General features: G+C 37.6%; 1 protein-coding gene across 1 annotated transcript in view; it reads right to left on the bottom strand.

Annotated features, from left to right (window-relative positions):
* The window catches only part of NSMCE2 (NSE2 (MMS21) homolog, SMC5-SMC6 complex SUMO ligase), a 284003-nt gene that overhangs the window by 151081 nt on the left and 112094 nt on the right, over positions 1-20828 (bottom strand). The window contains exon 4 of the mRNA XM_069081200.1: positions 8777-8933. Coding sequence (XP_068937301.1) covers positions 8777-8933 — 157 coding nt within the window. The remainder of the gene's footprint in view (positions 1-8776; positions 8934-20828) is intronic.

Genomic DNA, 20828 nt, shown 5'->3' on the forward strand with positions numbered 1-20828 from the left:
CCATATACCAACATAAGCTCAAAATAGGTACATGATTTAGACATAAAGGTAACAGCAAAATTTTACTAAGCAAAATTAAGGGAGCATGAATGATTTTACCTGTCAGGTCTATGGATAAGGGAAGAGTTTATGACTAAACCAGTGATAGAGAGGATCACAGAAGGCAAAAATGATAACTTGGATTACATGAAATTGAAAAGGTTTTGCACAAACATAATCAGTTTATCCAAGATTAGAAGGAAATCAGGAGGGAGCAGCTAGGTGGCACAGTGAATAGAGCACCAGTTGTGGAGTTAGGAGGATCTGAGTTCAAATGTGGCCTCAGACACTTAACAAAAAACTATCCGTGTGACCTTGGGCAAGTCACTTAACCCCAATTGCCCTACCTTCCCCCCTCCAAAAAGAAAAAAAAAAGGAAAGCAGGAAATGGGGAGTGGGTAGAGGGAAAGGAGATTTTTACAGCAAGTTTCTCTGAAAAATGACTCATTTCTCAAATGTATAGGGAACCAAGCCAAATTTATAAAAATAAGAGCCATTCACCAATTTATAAATGATGAAAGGATAACAGGCAATTTACAGAGGAAGAAATCAAAGCATCAATAATAATGTGAAAAAAGGCTGTAAGTCACTAGTAATTAAGAGACAGGTAACTTAAAAATAACTCTAAAGTACTACCTCACACCTATCAGATTGGCTAACAGGACAGAAAAGGAAAATGACAAAAGCTAGAGAGGATGTGAAAAAGTAGGTACACTAATGCACTGCTAGTGAAGCTCTGAACTTGTCTAACCATTCTGGAGAACAATATGGAAATATGCCCAAAAGGCTATAAAACTGTGCATACCCTTTCATCCAGTGATATCACAACTAAGTCTGGATCCCAAAGAGATCAAAGAAAAGGGAAAAGGACCCATATGTATAAAAATATTTATAACACCTCTTTTTGTGGTGGCAAAGGATTGGAAATTGAGGGGATGCCCATTAACTGGGGAATGGCTGAACAAGTTGTCATACGAGATTGTGATAGAGAACTCCTCTGCTGTAAGAAATGACAAGGGGAATGGTTTTAGAAAAACATGGGAAGATATATGAACTGATACAAAGTCAAGTAAGTAGAACTAGAACAGTGGATACGGCAACAACAATATTGTAACAATGATCAACTGTTAAATAGTTGATCATGACAAAGGTCCAGGGCAGCTTCAAAGAACTCATGATGAAAAGTCCTAGCCACCTTCAGAACAGAGAGGAAAGTGATGAATTCTGAATATATATTGAAGCATTTTTTTCACTTTATTTTTCTTTTGGCAACATGGTTAATATAAAAATATATTTTGTATGACTTCACATGTATAATGGGTATTACATTACTTGCCTTCTCGAGAGGTGGAGAAAGGGTTGCAGGAGGAAAAGAATTTAGAATACAAAATTTTAAAAAATTAATGCAACAAATAAATTAAGAAAAGTTTTCTACTTCTACAACATTCATGCCCTTCTCCCCTTTCATACCAGAATACCCTCCTAACTGATCTCCCTACAGCATCTTCCATCTAAAATCCAGTAGCTACAAAGCTGCCAAAGTGAAATTCCTAAAGTTCAAGTCTGACCATGTCACTTCCTCACTCAGAAAGCCTGAGTGGCTCCCTTGTGTCTTTACCATCAAATACAAACTCCTCCTTGTCTTTAAGATTATATGCAAACTCCTCCAGCTTTTTGACTTGACTTAATTGTCCCCCAAATAGGCTCATTCTCCTTTCCACATTTTTCCTCATACTGTTATTATCACATAAAAGTCTGTGCCCCTCCCCCAACCTTTAAGCACCCAATTCTAGATTATCTCTTCAAGAATTAAGAATCGAATTTCACTTCATCCATTAATCCTTTCCTAGCAATTACAGCCCACAATTACTGTTCAATTCTCTGAACCTGTTTTGGGCATTTAGCATGATTATCTTTTCATACCTTCTTGAGGATTCCCTGAAGACATGGAATACTCCAATAAATCAGCACTAAATAAGTGCCTACTATATTAAATTTAACCATTCTAAATTTGCTAAATTTAGCTAAATTTGCTAAATATGCTAAATTTATCTCTTATAATGCTTCTTATACTGCTATATACATAATAAGAAAATAATAACAGTTAAAAGAGCCTACTATGTGCCAGGCCCTGTACTAAGAGCTTTAGAAATATTCTATTATTTGATCCTCACTCACAAAAATTCTGGGATATAGGTGCTATTGTTATCCCCATTTTACAGAAGAGCAAATGAAGGCAGACAGAGGTTAAGTGATTTACCCAGAATCATATAACTAGTAAGTGTCTTAGACTGGATTTGAACTTAGATCTTCCTGACTCCAGGCCCAATACTCTAACCATAGCTGGATGGTAACCTAGCTGACCCCTTTTATTACTGAGGAAGAGCTCAAAGGCAGCATGGTAAAGTACTTGCAGAAGTAGGCCTTGAAACCAGGAAGATCTGGGTTCCAGATCAGTTCTTAACACATGATGACCCGGGGAGAGTCACTGGTTAATCTCTCAGTGCTCTAGGTAACTGCATAAAACTATTGTTCACAGAGAAAGTAGAAGACAACATTGCTGGAAAGAATTTCCTTGCTTGGTAGTGCCCTCCACCAATGAGATTACTAGTACAGCTCCTATCCCTATCCAAATGATGATGATCAGTATATACCTGGAATAAGAGTAAGAGCTCAAAATGTATTTTTTTCACACTTAATTGAAATGAGATTAGAAATATATTCAGGAGGTGGCTAGGTGGCACAGTGAATAGAGCACTGGCCCTGGAGTCGGGAGGTCCTAAGTTCAAATCCGGCCTCAGACACTTAATACGTCCTAGCCGTGTGAGCTTGGGCAAGTCACTTAGCCCCAATTGCCATGCCCTCCCCCCCTCCAAAAAGCAAATATATATATATATATATCTACTTCAAAAAATATATATATATATATATATATCAAGATACCTGAAAATTTGAGGAAATGGCATATGCAAACATCAAGCCCTTTTTTGTAGTCTTTGAGCAAATTTTTATAAGTAAATTAGAATTAAACATGATTGAATCCTCTACTTTCTGTTCTTGAAGGATGGTCATGGAGAAGAGTAAACACATTCTGCCCAACTCTAGAGAACAGAACTTGAACTAACAGGTAGGATGTAGAGGGGTGCAAATTCAGCTTCATGTAAGAAAAAACTTCCCCAAAATAAGAGCTGTCCAAACACATAATGGGCTGCTTTGGGATATGGTTTGTTCCTTTTACTTGAGCTACCTTCCAGCTGTGAGATACTGTGATTTCCACACATTGCTCCTTCAAATATTTGAGGAAAATTATCACGTTCTCCTATGGTTTTTCTTCTCATTCTGAATTCCTTCAACTGAAGCTTGTGTTACAGAGTTTTGAATACCTGTATTCTGAATATCTTATGGTCATCTTCCTCTGGACGACATTTAGCAAGATCTTTTTTAAAAGATATGCAAAACCAGGCATATAAATATTACATATTTGGTCTGACCAGGGCAGAATGCAATACAAATATCACTTCCAATAATATGGTAAAAATCCTTCTTTTAATGCAGGCAAGATCACATCAGTATTACTGGAGGCCATTTAATACTACTACTAATTTACAATGCCTGGACTGGATATCTATTTAGCAAATTTAAAGTAATTCATTTTCATTCTATTTTGTAATCATCTTTACAATCCCTTCTATATTCGAATTAGGTCCTCATTCTTTTATTCTCTAGGCTATACTAGGTCAGAGAATCACAGAGGATTAGAGCTGGAAGGGACTTTGTTTAAAATCTAGTCCAATTCCTTCATTTTATAAACAAGAATAAGACTCAGAAACAAGATGTGATTTACTCAGAGTAACACAGCTAATTTGCGGCAGAGCCAAGATTAAAAAGTCCAGGTCCTTCTCACTTGAACCTAACACTGAAGCATACCGACAGTACTAATGTGATACAGCAGAAAATGCATTGAATTTGGAATCTAAGGACTTCAATTACAATCTTACTTCTTCTACTCACTAGCTGAATGATCTTGGGCAAATCCTGTCTAATCCAGTTTTCTCATTTCTGTAAAATGAGGTTATGATGGATGATATCTCAGATCTCCAGTGGCTCTATAACTATAATCCTAAGAGTTCTGAGACAGTGTTCTTTTCATTATACTATGCTAATTTTAAAGCTTTAGTCTTTTCTTCATGGATCTTATTTTCCAAACTTTTATACATTTAGCTTGCTTTCTGCCAGATCATATATTTATTAAATCAATTATTCAGCTTTGTTTATCTAAATAATTTGTCGAATATAATTTACCAAAATAAATTACTGGGTAGTTTAATAATATAATATGTACATAACTGCATATATCATTTTGTAATATATGTGTTGTCTCCCTCGACAGAATGTAATATCTTTAAGGGCAAGTGTTTAATTTATAACTTTTTATTTCTAATGCCTACCGCAGTGTCTTACACACACAATAGATGCTTTACCTAATGAATACTTTTTGACTGATAGGTGTCAACCTTTTAAAAAAAATTTAATGGGGGCAGCTAGATGGCACAGTGAATAGGGCACTGGAGCACTGAAGTCAGGACAACCTGAGTTCATATCTGACCTCAGACACTTGATATTTACTAGCTGTGTGACCTTGGGCAAGTCATTTAACCCCAATTGCCTTGCTTTCCCTCCTCAAAAAAAAAAAAAAACCTTAATGGAAAACATCAAAAGGTGGAATACTGATCACTTCAGAAAGAAAGTGCTGATTGAGAGGAAGGTGCATCTTCAATGGAATATAGAAATGGAAGTATTTTTCGTGCTAATGGATATAAACAATCAATTTATAATTAAAAATAAAGGACTAGACTTCCTAAAAGATGATTGATGTCGGTCTAGCCTATAATAAAGAAAACTGCACTAAAATTGAAAGCTTTATAAAACAATTTAAATTTTAAAATATATTCTAGATAGGACTTTAAAAGAACATTACTGTCTTACTTGTTTGTCATTTAGGATTCCTATTATCCACAGAAGTGGAAAATGCTTCTCTTTGTATACATAATTTTTAAAATGACTAGTTTTCCCTTTTTAAAAGGAAGAAGGAAAAGGAGAGAAAAAGAAGCAGAGAGGGTGAGGAAGAAAAAAAGGAGGAGGGAGGGAAAGATGATGAGAGAACATAAAATCAAAGGGAAGGAAGAAGAGAAACAGAAGATGTAGCCCTTCAGGTAAAACTTGCCTACATGTCCCGCATACTTAATTATGAGCAAACCTCCATAAAAAAGAGAAGCAAGCAGTGAAGGGAATGGGAAGAAATTCCAATTTCCAGATAATCTGACCTTTGGTTTATATTATATAACATCTGAAAATCACTAAGTACAACTAAATGCCTTGGCCCTTGAAGTAAAACACATTATCTTTATAAACAGGAAAAAGGCAAATTCCCTAGCACATTTAAGAACCACAACTGAATTACAATAACACTGACCATCTGGATGAAACAAATTATAGAGTACTACAACAATGAACAGAAACTAAATTTAAGAATATACAGTTGAAAAATGCTTATCATATAAATCTAAAATTAAAGGTTTCTTTAAAATTGCAAAACATTTGAAATTGTGAAACTTAAGCTCTTTGTTAAATAGACAAGAGCTTCCCTAATCCTTTTCTAAGATCTCAGCATCAGTTTAATGAAAATGCTTATATGTAAAAGGCTATTTCAAAATAGATATCACAAAGTACAAATAAATACATGAAGTCAATCTTTGCCTAAAATTATGCAACAGCACTCTTTTTCATAGCATGAAAATTAAATAGATGGTGGCAATGTAAGACTATGAAAAGGCCTTGCTTCACCTATAACTCCTAAAGAGATAAATGTGCACCCCATTACTGAGGAGGAAGTGAAGCTTCAATAAGAAGGACACGAACAGAGTTTGTGATTTTATTGGTTCATGGAACTCCACAGAAAGAAATTCCCACTACAAAAGCAAATCAGCACCCTCTCTGCAAATTAGTCTTAGAGTCTCACCTCTTGCCTAGCTTACTGCAAGTCTTCTAACTAATTTCCCTTTCTCAAATGTCTTCACACTCCTGATTTCTTCCCACTTCCTTGATTCTCCTGACCACACCATCATGCCTCAGCTGCCTAACTCTGCACCTGTGGGCTCCTCCCCCTTCGTAAAGCCTCCATGGGGGGTGGAGAGGAGGATTCCATATCAGTCATGTTTCACTCTCTGAACTTAGTAACCCCTGCTTAAAAACTCCTCCTCCCACTTCAGTTCCTTACTTATATGCTGTCTCCCCCTTTATAATGTAAGCTCGTTGATGGCAAGGACTGCTTTTCTTTTTGCTTGTACTTGTATCATCACTAAGCACAGTGCCCAACACATAGTAATCTGGGTTTAATACAGCACCTGGCACAAAAGAAATGTTCAATAAATGCTTGTTGACGAACTGCCTGGCTCCCATTCATTCTCCACCCAGATGCCAAGATGATTTTTTCCTGCAGTAGCTTCCTATAACCTTCTGGAAGAAATATAAACTGCTCTTTTTGGCATTTGATAACTCCTACTTTCGCAGCCTTCTTACACCTTTCATTCCTTCATGAACCCTAGGATCCAGTTACATTGGTCTACCTGCAATTCCTTGCACATGACACTTCCTCTCTCATGTCTAGGACTTTTCCCTAGTTGTTATCCCTACTTAGAATACTCCTCATCTCATCTCTTAGCTTCTCTGACATTTTTCAAGACTCAGCTCAAACCCCACCTTGTACAGGATACCATTCTAGGTTCCATCTGCCCATTCACTACATAGACACACAAGTTCCTTATTAAGATTACCTTCCATTTACTCTGAATATAGCTCTCTCAATATAGCTATTTGTATGTTTTCTCATCCATTCAAACATGAGTTCTTTGAGGGTAGAGACTGTTTTTCACCTTCCTTTGTATTTCCAATTAGCACAGTGCCACAGGGGTGGGGACCTGCAGCCTAGAGGTCACATGTGATCCTCTAGTTCCTCAAATGCAATCCCCTTAATAAAAGGAATTGTTTAGTGAAGTTTGGATTCAGTCAGAGGGCCGAACTTGAAAACCTAGAAGGTCACATGTTGCCTCAAGGCCACAGGTTCCACACCTGGTCCTAGAAGATAATAAGTACTGCTAGCTATTAATAAATGTTCACTGACTACTCAGAAACTGTAAAAATGTAAATACAATAGAGAGCATTACGAAATGCAAAATGAATAATTTTGATTACATTAAAAAGTTTTTGTACAAACAAAGCCAATGTACCAAGATTAGGAGGGAAGCAGAAAATTGGGAAAGAATTTTTACAACCAATGTCTCTGATAAAAGCCTCATTTCTAAAATATGCAGAGAACTGAGTCCAATTTATAAAAATACAAGTCATTCCCCAATTGATAAATGGTCAAAGGACATGAACAGGCAGTTTTCAGAGGAAGAAATTAAAGATATCTACAATCACATGAAAAAATGCTCTAAATCACAATTGATTAGAAAAATGCAAATCAAAACAACTTTTAGGTACCATATCTCACTGACCAGATTAACTAACATGACAAAACAAGAAAATGATAAATGCTGGAGAAGATGTGGGAAAACTGGAACACAAATGGATTGTTCATGGAGTTGTAAACTGATCCAACCATTCTGGAGAGCAATTTGGAACTATGCCCAAAGTGCTATAAAAATGTGCACACCCTTTGACCCAGCCATACCACTCCTAGGGCTGTATCCCAAAGAAATCATACAACTGGAAGGAGGACCCATATGTACATATGCAGCTCTTTTTGTGGTGGCAAAGAACTAGAAATCAAGGGGATACCCATCAATTGGGGAATGGCTAAACAAGTTGTGGCATATAAATGTAATGGAATACTATTGTGCTATAAGAAATGAGGAGCAGATGGGACTTCATAATAACATGGAGAGACTTATATAAACTGACGCTGACTGAGGGGAGCAGAACCAGGAGACCATTGTACACAATTACAGACACATCATATCTGTGATGACTGACTTTGATAGACTGGGCTCTTCTCTGTAATGTAAGGCTATAAAGACAACTCCAAAAGACTTATGATGGAAAAGCCTATCCATATCCAGAGAAAGAATTGTGGAGTTAATGCAGATGGAAGCAAACTACTTGCTCTCTCTTTTTCGTTTGGTTTTGTTTTGCTTCTTCTTTCTCGTTGCTCATTCTATTGATTATAATTCTTCATAACAACTTGACTAATGTTTAACGTGAAAATATATGTAGAACCTATATCGGATTGCATGGCGCCATGGGGGGGTATAGCGGAGGAAAGAGAAGGGGAGAAAATTTGGAACTCAAAAACTTGTGGAACTGAATGTTGTAAACTAAAAGTAAATAAATTTAAAAGAAAAAATATTTTTAAAATGCAAATACAAAAGAGACAGTTATTATGACTAAAAAAAAAGCAAGCTGAGAAATTTTCTTAACATTCTTAAGAAGTCATTAACTTTTTAGTTATCAACCAACTGATCTCCAATGAAAGGAAAAAGAGACACAAAAATACAGTAGAAGAACCAGTTTAAAAGGCAGCAGTAAATTGAGTAAGCTGGTTTCATAAAGTCAGAGATCTGCAAATTCTGTCAACTGAGAATTCTGATAAAACTGATTACAAATTTGAATAGTAAATATTTCTCAGTGTCCAGTTTTTTATTGGAAAGTTTATAAAACAACTTTTCAAAACACTTACATTGCTTCTTCACGTCTCTCAGCTGTTTGCGAAACTGCACAAGTCTGTCATCTTTTTTCAAATCTTCTTCTGTGTTGCTACTTTTCAAAGCCACTAACTTCTCTTCAACTAATGCTTTTAGATCTGGTGTTAGATTTAGGTAATCTTTATCTTTTACCTGAAAAAAAAAAAAGAGTAAGACACATTTTGATAGCTAACTAGCACTAAAATACCCTATCATCAGAAAATACATTTATGGAAATTGAGTCCATCTGCCCAAAATTTTTTTTTTAAATGCTCCAGTATGTTTCACAGATTTAACCAAGATTGAAGCTATTTTTGTCTTTTTCACTGTCTTCTTAGTTTCCATATTTACCTGGTCAGTCAGTCAATAAATATTTGAGAGACTACTATGAGCCAGATACTGTGCCAAGCTCACTTGGGATATGAAGAAAGGTAAATGACAGTTCTAAAAGACTATTCCCATTCTTGAGGAGTTCACAGTCTAATAGGAGAGATAACATGAAAATTGCTAAGTACAAACAATCTATACACACAGGATATTGGAAACAATCACCAGAGGAAAGGCATTAGAAATAAGAAGGATCAAGAAAGGCTTACAGTAGAAGATAGGACTTCTACCTAGGAGTTGAAGGAAGCCAGACAGCAGTGATGAAGACAGAATTCTAGGCAGGGAGGACAGACAGTGAAAATGCCTTGAGTTGGGAGATAGTATCTTGTAGGAACTACAAGGAGGCCAGTGTCACTGGATTGCAGCATATGTGGAAATTTGGGAAGGGAAAGTGTAAGAAGACTGGAAAGAAGGGGGAGGGCAGGTTATAAAGGGACTTGAATACCAATGGAAGATTTTATATCTGTTCTTGGAGGTGACAGGAAGTCACTGGAATTTAGGGGGGAAGGGGTTGAGATGGTCTGACTATGCTTTAGGACAATGACTTTGATAGCTGAGTGGGGGATATTCTAGAATGGGGGGGGTTGTTATAGCAGGCTACTGCAATAATCTAGGCTTGAGGTGTTAGGGACCTGCATTAGAGTGTTAAGAGAAGAGAAAAGAATATACTCAAGAGATATTGCAAAAGCAAAATTAATAGGGCTCAGCAACACATTGGCTATGGTGGGGGGTGAAGAGGGAATGAAAGATGTAGAGGCGTAGAGGATGATGCCTATGTTGCAAGAGTGGGGAACTAGAAGGATAGAGATACGCTTAATAGCAATATGGACGTTTGGAAGTGGGTGAAGCCTTGGGCGGGGGGGAATATAATGAGTTGTGTTGGACGTAGTGAGTTTAAAGATATCTACAGAACATTCTATTGCAGAGATTTAAAAGGCAACTAGAGATGCAAGACTGAAAGTCAGGGAAAAGGCTAGGGCTGAATTAGTAGGTAAGAGAATTATCAACATAGAGATGATAATTGAATCCATGGGAGCTGATGAGATCACCAAGTAAAATAGTGTAGAAGGAGAAGAGAAGGTTCAGGATAGAGCCCTGAGGGATACTCATGATTTGTGGGCATGGCCTGAATAAAGACCCAACAAAGGAGACTGAAGAGTGGTCAGATAGTAGAACTAGGAAAGAGTGGTATCATTAAAACTTTGAGAAAAAAAGTATAATGAAGAAAAAGCGTGATCAATATATCAAAGTCTCCAGGGGTCAAGAAGGATGAGGACTGAGAAATGGCCATTAGATTTGACAATTAAGAGATCATTGGCAACTTCGGAGAGAGGAGTTTTGGTCGAATGATGGAGTTGGAGACCAAAGTGTAGAGAGTTAAGAACAAAATGAGAGGTAAGGAAGTTGAGATCCCTATTGCAGATGGTCTTCTGAAAAGAATTTAGACACAAAAAGGAGACACAGGATGATAACTAATGGGAATGGATAGGGATGAATACTTTTTGAGGGTGCAAAAGACATGGGCAGGTTTATAGGAAGCTGCAAAGTAGCCAGCAGATTAGGAAAGATTAAAGATAAATAAAAGAGCAGGTATTATAGAACAGGCAATCTGCTGGAGAAGACAAAATGGAATGGGATCTCTTGTGAATAGAGAAGGGTTGGTTTATCTTTGTAAAGTCATTATGTAAGTCAGTGGATGAAGGCATAGATAGCGGCAAAAGGCATCTGGGATATATGAATTGAGGAAGAGGGAAGAAGAGGAAGCTCTTGATGAATGGCCTCAATTTTTTCAGTAAAATGAGGCAAGCTTCTCAGCTGAGAAGGTAGCAAGGACAGCTATGGAAAATTTAAGGAGGAGTAAAAAGGGCCTAGGTGAGATAACACACATTGGCAGTGGATCCAGTCAGCAGGGTTTTATGACTTTCTCTAGCTTCATTCATCAGCACATGAGTAGGAACAAAGGCAGAAGATGGTAAAAATTGTCCCAGGCTGAGGCTTGGCTGGATAAGACTGGAAACAGAATAAGGAAATAAGGGAGTCAAGAGAAGAAAGCAGTGTAGAGCTGAGCTGGTTCACTAAGATGTCAAGGTTAGGAAAGAAGAAGGGTATAGCCAGTACAGGGGAGATAGCCTGGGAAAACACTCAAGAGTCAAGAGACTAGGGGTAGCTAGGTGGCCCTTAGTAAGAGCGCTGGCCCTGGAGTCAGGAGGACCTGGGATCGGTTCCAGCCTCAGATACTTAACACCCACACAAAATAACTGGTCATGTAACTTTGGGCAAGTTACCAAACCCCAATTGCTTTAAAAAAAAAAAAGAGTCAAGAGACTGGTAGTCAATGTGAGGGTGAAGAATAGGGTTTGGGGCTGCAAGGCAGATAGTGAGGTGGCAGGCATGACAACAGATAAGGGAATTTCAGAGTTCATAAACACTAAAGTGAGCATTTATGGGGATACTAAGATCAAAAGTATAACCCTCTTCATGGGTCGCTAAAGTTGGTGGGAAGGGTATGTCAAGGGAAATAAGAAAGGTAAAAAAGTAGAGGGTAAGGGCATTTGAGGGTGTATCAATATATAGGCTGAAGTCCCCTAATATGAGGACAGGAGTTATGAAGGTCTGTGAGTCATGGACTGAACTTGAGGAAAGAAGGGGAATGTCCTAGAAAGTAGTAGATGACTGCTACCAGAATTTTGATTAGATAGTAGATATGGATTGAATGAATCTCAAAGAAGGAGAAGTTACAGAGTGATGGAGGGAGAAAGAGCCTGGAAGAGGCAATAAGGAGCAAGAAATATTCCAAATCACCCTCCTTGAGCAACAAGTTGGGAGGGAGGAATGAAAGTGCAACCAGTATTGGAAAGGATGGCCAGGGAGGCTATGTCACAGGCCGGGGGAGCCAGGTCTCAGTGAGAGTCAAAAGATTAAAGGAATAAAAAAGGAAAAGATTTAAGATGAAAGCAATTTTATTACCTACTGAGAGCATATTCCATATTGGATGGGGTGGATAGCTTTAGAGTGCAACATCTTGAGGGGAGTATGGAATGGCAAGTGGGTAGTGAGAGTAATAACAAGTTTGTGAGATGATAGTCAAGCATTCAGGATAAATGAGATGAAGAGGGTATGACTAGATGGGAATTTATTAATCATTTCTAAATGAGTTCAGGAAAGTTATTAACATCATTAGGGGATCAGTGATGAGAAGTAATGAAAGTATTTCTCTCCTGTCCCTGAAGGCAGGTCAGGCCAAGAAACAGATGGAAACAAGAAGAAGAAATGGTGTTTCCCTGGCTTCTGCAGGAAGGAAGGGGCCCCTGAAAGGGGGAAGAGGCCAGCCCAGCACTCAGTAGAATGATGTCTCTCTGATCCCATGCAGGCAGGAAGGGTCTCCTACAAATGGGAAGACTCCAGCCCAGGAGATCAGCACACAATAGAATGGTATCTCTCTGATCACTTGCTATTAGAAAAAGTCTCACTATTGTTTCTCTTAGTATATATTAAATCTTTATTCCTTCTGGTGCTCTTTTAAAAAATTCTTGCTGGGGCATTTTTTAGGGAAGCTGAGCTTAGCTAGAATCTTTCATGTTACCATCCTTGCCAGAAAGCTCTAACCTAAATTCTTAATACTGTAATTTTAAATCTGTTTCCTCCATAGAGAACAATTAGTTACCATATATAGAAATTTTTCTTCTACTTGAGGGCCATTATTAAATCCACGTCCATTTCCTTTTTCATACTGAGCAATACCAATTGCTCCATGAATCAATAATCAATAAACATTTATTAAGCAGCTACTATGTTCAACTTCTGTGCTAAATGCTGGGCCATCTTCTAGGGATTAGTTTATAAACCCTTTATCCCTAAAAAGGCTGTTTTCTAAGTTTATATTTTCCATAGCCCTACTTGATGGAAGTATGGCTAGAGGCTGATCGATCTTAATACAATAAAGAACACTGTCAGTTTTTATATTACATAATTGATTAACTTCTGTCTTTCTACTATAATTTCTATTTTGTATATAATTAAGATGTAATATGGTGCTTTTCATAAAAAATAATCAAAGCAGATGAATAATAAATATCTTTTTCATTCCAGCCAAGTAGGAAATCAGACTGAGAAATCCTAAATAAATTGCTCAAGGTCACCAAAAAGGATACTGTCATCTACATCATCTCAATGATTCATTGTGTGACTTCTGGCAAGTCAGTTAGCCTTTCTAGGCCTCAGTTTCTTTATGTCTAAAATGAGGAAGTTTAATAAGATGATTTTTAAGGCACTCCTAATATTCTATGAATTGGCATCTGTGGCCTATTCTTTTGTTTTCTGATGCCTTTCTTCCTTTTAACAATTTTCCAACCTCTTCATAACATTAGCCCACTCTCCAAACCCAACCTCCAGAGATCAAACTTGGGAGAAGCAAAGGCTTAGCTGTTAAGCCATCTGAGCTCTCAACTGCCAAGGAACAGAAAGTTCTCATTTTCATCCTAGACACTTTGCACCTCGTTTCTTCAGTTACTTGAATTTGGGGCCTCTTCTTTCCCCAATGCTTTCCATTTCTGGCTCTGAAACTCTACTCAAATCACCCTTCCATAAACATCATTTCCCTATGTGTATTGTCCACTCCTCCATCAGAATGTAGGCTTAATGAGTGCAGGAGATGTTTTACATTTAAATTTGTATCTCCGGTATTCAACACAGTAGCTGACATGTAGTAAATGCTTAATAAATGTCTTTATTCACTTTAAGTTAGCTACAGAAAGTATTTCTTGGAAGCAAGGGTTATTAAGCATCTGAACAGGTTAGACCAGGAGAACTTTGTACACAATTGCAGACACATTGTATGTGTGACGACTAATTTTGACAGACTGGACTCCTTTCAGAAATACAAGGTTAGAAGACAACTACAAAAGACTCATCATACAAAAGGATATCCACAACCAGAGGAGGAACCACAGAGTCTGCAGACGGAAGCAAACTGTTGGCTCTCTCTCGTTGTGTTATTTTGTTTTATCCCGTCTTTCTCACTGTTCAGCCCATTGGTTATAATCCTTTACAACATGACCAATGTTCAACGTGAAGGTATTTGTAGAACCTATATTTGATTACATGATGCTATGGGAGGGGGAGGAAAGAGGGGGGAGAAAATTTGAAACTTAAGAGACTGTGGAACTGAATGTTGTAAACTAAAAGTAAATAAAAGACATCAATAAATTTAAATAATAGGTTAGAGAGAAAGCTTTTGGAATCACTTCAGGTCTTTAAAAGACTGATTCTCATCTATTGGATGTTTTACTTGAGATTCTATAAGAATATAAAAGGTTTTTGTTCTTTTAAAGTAATATTTCAAAGTCTTCTACAGTTTTGTAAGCACAATTCTGGGAGAAAAGGAACAATTTAATCTGGAGAAACAAAAAACAAAAATGTCAAAAAAATTAAAATTCCCTTTTTCCTTGTTTGGTTTCTATCACCCACACTGGTGATAGTAACAAAAGTTAAGGTTGTCAGGTACAGTTGGTAAAAGTAAAATAAAAATTCTGATTCAATACATAATTCTTTTCAATTATTATCTCTATGCAGATGATTCAGAGTTCTATATATCCAGCTCTAATTCATAAGGCCTTTCTAGGTCCCCAGCCACTCCCAGATCCAAATAAAGATTGCTTTCATCTATTATGTATATATTTTGTTATCCACATGTGGTCTCCCTCATTAGACAGTAAGTTCCCTCAAGGCAAGGGCTGATTTTTGCCTTTCTTTATATCACTAATGCTCAACACATTGCCTGCTGCATGGTAAGCAATTAATAAATGATTGAAACAGCTGAAATCAATATTCAGTAGCAATCTGTCAGTGAATGACACCAACATATTAAAATACACTTCAGTCCCCTAGAATTGAATGAGAAAATGTTAGCTTTATCTCTTGGTCCACATGCCAACCCTAGTCAATTTCTGAGGAAGTACCAGTCTACGTGAAATGTGGCTAGTAATCCTAATAACCAGACCTATGAGTAATTCTGTATGGTTCTTTTTTACTCTTGGCATCAGAAAGGGCCAACTGTAAAGAATACAAATTACATAGAAGGAATCTAAGAAAGCCTGATGACACAGCTAGCACAGCTAATACTCTGGAGAGAACATAATGTAGCCTTACTATCAAAATGACTGCTTGAAAGTTATTCAACTAGGCATCTATTTATTTCAGTGCTGCAAAATAGGATTTCTTTTCACGTTCTACTTTTTCAAGGATTTTATTTTCTATGTTTATATCTTAAAAGACAACTGATGAAATCCTAAAGAAAAAAAAAATTTACCTTTAATTGACTGTCCTGCTGGTCACTTAAGAAGAAAAAATGAGAAAGGATTCATTTGGACAGTTCACTTTCTAAGAACAGGTCTAGAATAGTTCATAGGAATGATAGATATTTAAAACAAAACAAAAAGATTAGATCACAGACTGTCTTGTGCCCAGGTAAGACAGAGCCCCAGATATGGGACATAGCACTCCAAATGAGTTAAAGACCTAAAGAAGCTTCTGATTCTGTAACTGTTTAGAGAGATTATTTACTGAGGGGGAAAATACTCATACGCTTATACTCATAAAAATACTTTGGGATATTATATATGACACAGTTTATATAACATCCTAGAAATAAAGTAGTAACTACTTCAACAGTTAGTTGGATTCATGATTTCAATGATGTGGGAACTCCCTCTACTGGTACAGATTACAGCTGATCTTGGGTTAATTTCACTCAATCCTCTTCCATAAATTTTCCATAGATAGGTCTACAGAATACATGACAGGCATCTTCTGATTCTTTGAACATTTCGTGAATACTAGGGCAATGAAAGTAGAAAAAACCATCCTAGAGAATGTGTATTGTGAAATTCAAATGAGTCACATTATCCTGAAAGCTTAATTCATCAATTAAAATAGTTGGGCAACAAACAGGAGGAAAGGGGACACAAATTCGTCAGTGTGTCTATAATTTGTTTTCAACATTAATGACAGAGGAATCTTAACATCTGGCATTTTGGTACCAAAAAAGCTGCATGAGAAAAAAGTTATATGGACAGAGAGAAAGTCAGAAAAAGTATCAGGAACAGAATAAATACATACCACTGAAATCTGTGCCTCAACGCTATGAGGGGCCATTTTACAAGCTATCTCAAATGGGAATTGAGAGAACATAAATTATTATTAATTCATGTACCTATTTTCTCATTTTTTATAAGTACTTTATGAGAATAATCTGTGTATAAGTCAAAAGAATATCCTTGAAGAAAATATGAAAAGGGAACAAGTAGGCTTTTGCAAATGATTCTGTATCAGATCACATCTTAACAGTTGCACAAAGATTCAGAAACTAGAAGAACCTATGTTCATTTTATTAATAATAATAATAACTTACATTTACATGATACTTTAATGCCTTCAAAATGCTTTTTATAAATTTTCTTTTTATCTTTATAATAACTCTGTAAGATAGGTGGTATTATCACCCCCATTTTCAGGTCAAGAAACCAAAGCTGAAAGAGGTTAAATGATTAGCGATATAACATTTCCCACCCAGGTGTTCTCCTGGATTTCATGATTTCCAGAAACTCATCATTCTGTAAGATGAAATCAACTCAGAAACGCACACCTTCTCAGCAACTCCTGACCCTGGGGCCCTTCCTTCCCTCTCTCTTATGCAGACTGTGGAGGGTGGACAAGAAAGAGCTCCTCCCAGATACTCTGCCATTTAAGGAGGGCAGCCAGAACACGCACTTCATCATTTCCTACCTGCCTGCTCTTCTGGACTTCATGATCTACATAAACTCATCATCATACAAGATGAAATGAGCACTGGAACTTAAGCCCTGTAAGACATTTTCTAGCCTGTCTACAGGACTTTATCATGTTCCTGCTGCCAGGTATTCCTTCATACCCTTTGCAGCTTCTTTTTATGTGTTATCTTCCTCCATCAGACTGGGAGTTCCTTGAAATATATTTGTAAGAAGTGATTAGCACAGTGCCTGGCACATAGTAGGCACTAAATAAATGTTTATTGACTGAGTCTTGAGTGTGAGTCACATATTTGTCTGAGGTAAGATCTGAACCCATAGGGCAGCTTGGGGGGCGCAGTGGATAAAGCACTGGCCCTAGAGAGGGAAAGATTCATCTTCCTGGGTTCAAATCTGGCCTCAAACACTTTACTAACTCTGTGGCCCTGGGCAAGTCACTTGTTGCCTCAATTTCCTCATGAGCTAAAGGAGGAAATGGCTCTAGTATCTTTGCCAAGAAAACCTCAAATGGAGTCATGAAGAGTTGGACATGACTAAAAACAAGTAACACATACACACAAGATTTGAACCTGGATCTTCCTAACCCAGAGAATGGGACTCTATCATAGTACACTGACTCTTAAGTTAAAAGTATTTACTTTAGTAATACAAAATATGTCCTTAAAGCCTGTTCTCCAACAAGGAGTTTCCCAATCATATATTAAAATCTCAGAATTTTATCAATATAATTTTATCTGTAATCAAAGAAATAATCCCATCAAAGACCACCTAATTATTATTAAGCAAAGTATAAAAGATATGCTCTTGCTAAAAGCATGTTCTGTGATCCAGTAACTTCCTTGCCATTCCTGAAATGAGACACTCCATCTCTTGACACCCAACATTTTCACTGACCATCCTCCAAACCTGAAATGCTCTCCCTTCCCATCTCTGCTTCCTGGCTTCCTTCAAGTCTCAGCTGAAATCTCACATTTTATAGGAAGCCTTCCCTGATCTCTCTTAAAACTCTTTTTATAACTTGTTTTTACAGAGTTATTACATGTTCTTTCCCTCATTAGATTGTTAGCACCTCAAGGGCAGGGGCTGTCTTTTACCTTTCTTTGCATTCTCAGTGCTTAGCACAAAGCTTAGAACACAGTAGTTGCTTAATAAATGCTTATGATTGACTCTTCTCCACTGTTGTGAAAGATGCTTTTCTAATGGAAGAGGAGTTTCTTGTAGTTAGTAAGATCCTCAAGAGGCTCCTATTTGCATATAAAGTTTTTGGGTTTTTTTGTCTTTGGAGGGGGGAAGGCAAGGCAATTGGGGTTAAGTGACTTGCCCAAGGGCACACAGCTAGTAAGTATGTCAAATGTCTGAGGCCGGATTTGAACTCAAATCCTCCTTACTCGAGCACCGGGGGGCTCTCTCTATTCACTGCATCACCTAGCTGCCCCCTATTTGCATATAATGTTGTACAACTGAAACAAGACCTGAATATTATGGAGCCTCCTTAATAAGGGCCATAATTACTCAAAAGAAATCAATCTAACAATCCATATAGGAAAACTAAGTGGAAGAAAAAACATCTATTGTTTAGACAGTAGGAATTGCCTAAACAATTATTTAACAATATCTAACATATCATTAGATAGCCCATTAACAGAATTAATTTTTTTATTTTTTTATTTTTCATTTTTCAAATGCTTTATTAACTTCTGATTTACATCATTCATTTCCACCAGATTTTGAGTTACAAATTTTCTCTATTTTTCCCCTACCCACTGCCCCAAAATAGCAGTCCCACAGGACATCCCCTCCTCTAATCTGCTCTCTCCCATATTTTCTCCCATACCCCTTTTGACTTTCCCAGTGGATCTCTATGCCCCAGTGCCTGTATATCTTATTTCCCAAATACATGTAAAATAGCATTAATAATAATAATATATGTACTTAAACATTTGATTTTAAAACTTTGAATTCCAGATTCATTCCCTTCCTCCCTTGTCTCCCACCCTTACTGGGAAGATAAGCAGTTCAGTATAGGTTGTACATGTGTGGCTAATGCAAAACAATAACATAGTAGATATATTGTCAAAGACTGACGATATTTCCCTCCCTCCTATCCCACCTCCCACTTGTTCTATTCTCTACTTTGATCCTGTCCCTTTTCAAGAGTGGGCGCTTCCAACTTCCCTCCCCCCCAGCCTGCCCTCCCTTCCATTATACCCCCTCTCATCTCCTTCCCTTCTACTCTCCTGGAGGGTGAGATACCCTATTTAGTATGTATGTCATTCCCTCCCCAAGCCAAATTCAATGAGAATAAGGTAGACCCATTCCCTTTTGCCTTCCTATTCTTCCCTTCCATTGTAACCATTTTCCCTTGCCTCTTCTGTATGAGATAGCTTACCCCATTTTTACATGGACTGGGGAAGGTGGAAGCCAGAGCTGCAGGGAGGTCCTGCTTCTACTCCACCATCTTGACTCTGCCCCCCATTAACAGAATTAATACATCAATATTATAGGCAAAGACACTACAGAAGGACAAGGAGTTGGTCTGAGAAAGGGAGAGTTTATTTGGAAAATTATACAGTATTTTTAATGATCTCAAGCTGCTACCAGTCCCAGAGATTCAGTTTTTCAATACAAATGCTCTTCTGGAAATACAGTATGGCTGTCAATCATTACAGTGATCTTTGTGGAAGCACAGCTGCAATTAGGCAAAGAGCATGTGCAGGAAGCAGGAAGGGGTAGAAACAATGCTTGAGCTTTGTTCAAAAGCTCAAGTTCAGCCAAAACCAGACCTAACAAAGAAAGGTGATACAACCAGGATGGAGGTCGAAGCCTGAAGATCTAGAAAGAGTCAGAGATATCTCATATTGTCCTCACAATAAAAGACATCAATAAAACAACTAGCATTTACTAAGCACCCTAAGTGCAAGGCACTGTACTAAGCATTAGGGAAACAAACAAGAGAAAAGGAAAAATAGTCCCTTCCCTAAAGAAGCTTCCATTCTAAGACACATGGAAGGTGCAAGTAGGCTTTGGTATATTTATAATGATAGTCTATGAAATGGCATAACAGAAAACACAAAGGAAATAAATGATTGGAAAAGAAGCTGGACTACACCGATAGCATGGGAAATAGATAACAGATGGGAAGACTTAAGTACTCCACTATTACCCACAGAACTGGACAAGATCTAGAGGAAGTCTCTCGGCATATTGAGAGGATCCTTTATGGAGAATCTATGGGGGAAAAAATGGACAAGATTCATGTAGAAGGAGAAAGCAGGGCAGGGCTGCCTCTAGCCTGGTCAGACTGCCCATATTGATGACAGTATAGATCCTGTTCTCAAGATTTAATTGGTCCAGAGACTAGGGCTTGAGACACTATTGTGGTTTCCTTCTCCCCAAAGCCATAAAAGTCTAGTCTATAGTAGTCCTGAGGTTTGGTGGACTTCCCAGACTTTCCAATGCCAAGCAGGATGTTATTTTGATTAGACACTGCATAAATAACTAATATAGAGTAAAGAAAGAACAGTATATACTTGGATTATTGATTGTATCCTTTCAAGCTAACGAAATCTAATTTTATTAAATTTTACATGGTCAACAAGTGTATAATAGCATTCCAATCCTCAGCCCAAATAACTAGCCTGGCCCAAAGAAGTAGCTGGCATACCCCACTCTGTTCAAAGTAAGTTGCAGATTGGAGCTCTTTCAACAAGGCAATCTGCCTTCATCACAACCAACAAATTATTATGCTTCTGGCTGTTCCCTTACTTCCTAGCTTCTGGCTTCCATTCTGAGTCTTTAATCATCTTTGCCCTCTTTCGTTTGGGCTGCTTCTCTCAACATCTCATCCAGTTGGGTCTGGCTCCTGTCTGTTCCCAAA

This window comes from Petaurus breviceps, unplaced genomic scaffold (assembly GCF_028583685.1).
Source record: "Petaurus breviceps papuanus isolate PSGF00001 unplaced genomic scaffold, PetGlider_PUasm1.0 98, whole genome shotgun sequence".
In the NCBI taxonomy this organism is placed as follows: domain Eukaryota; kingdom Metazoa; phylum Chordata; class Mammalia; order Diprotodontia; family Petauridae; genus Petaurus; species Petaurus breviceps.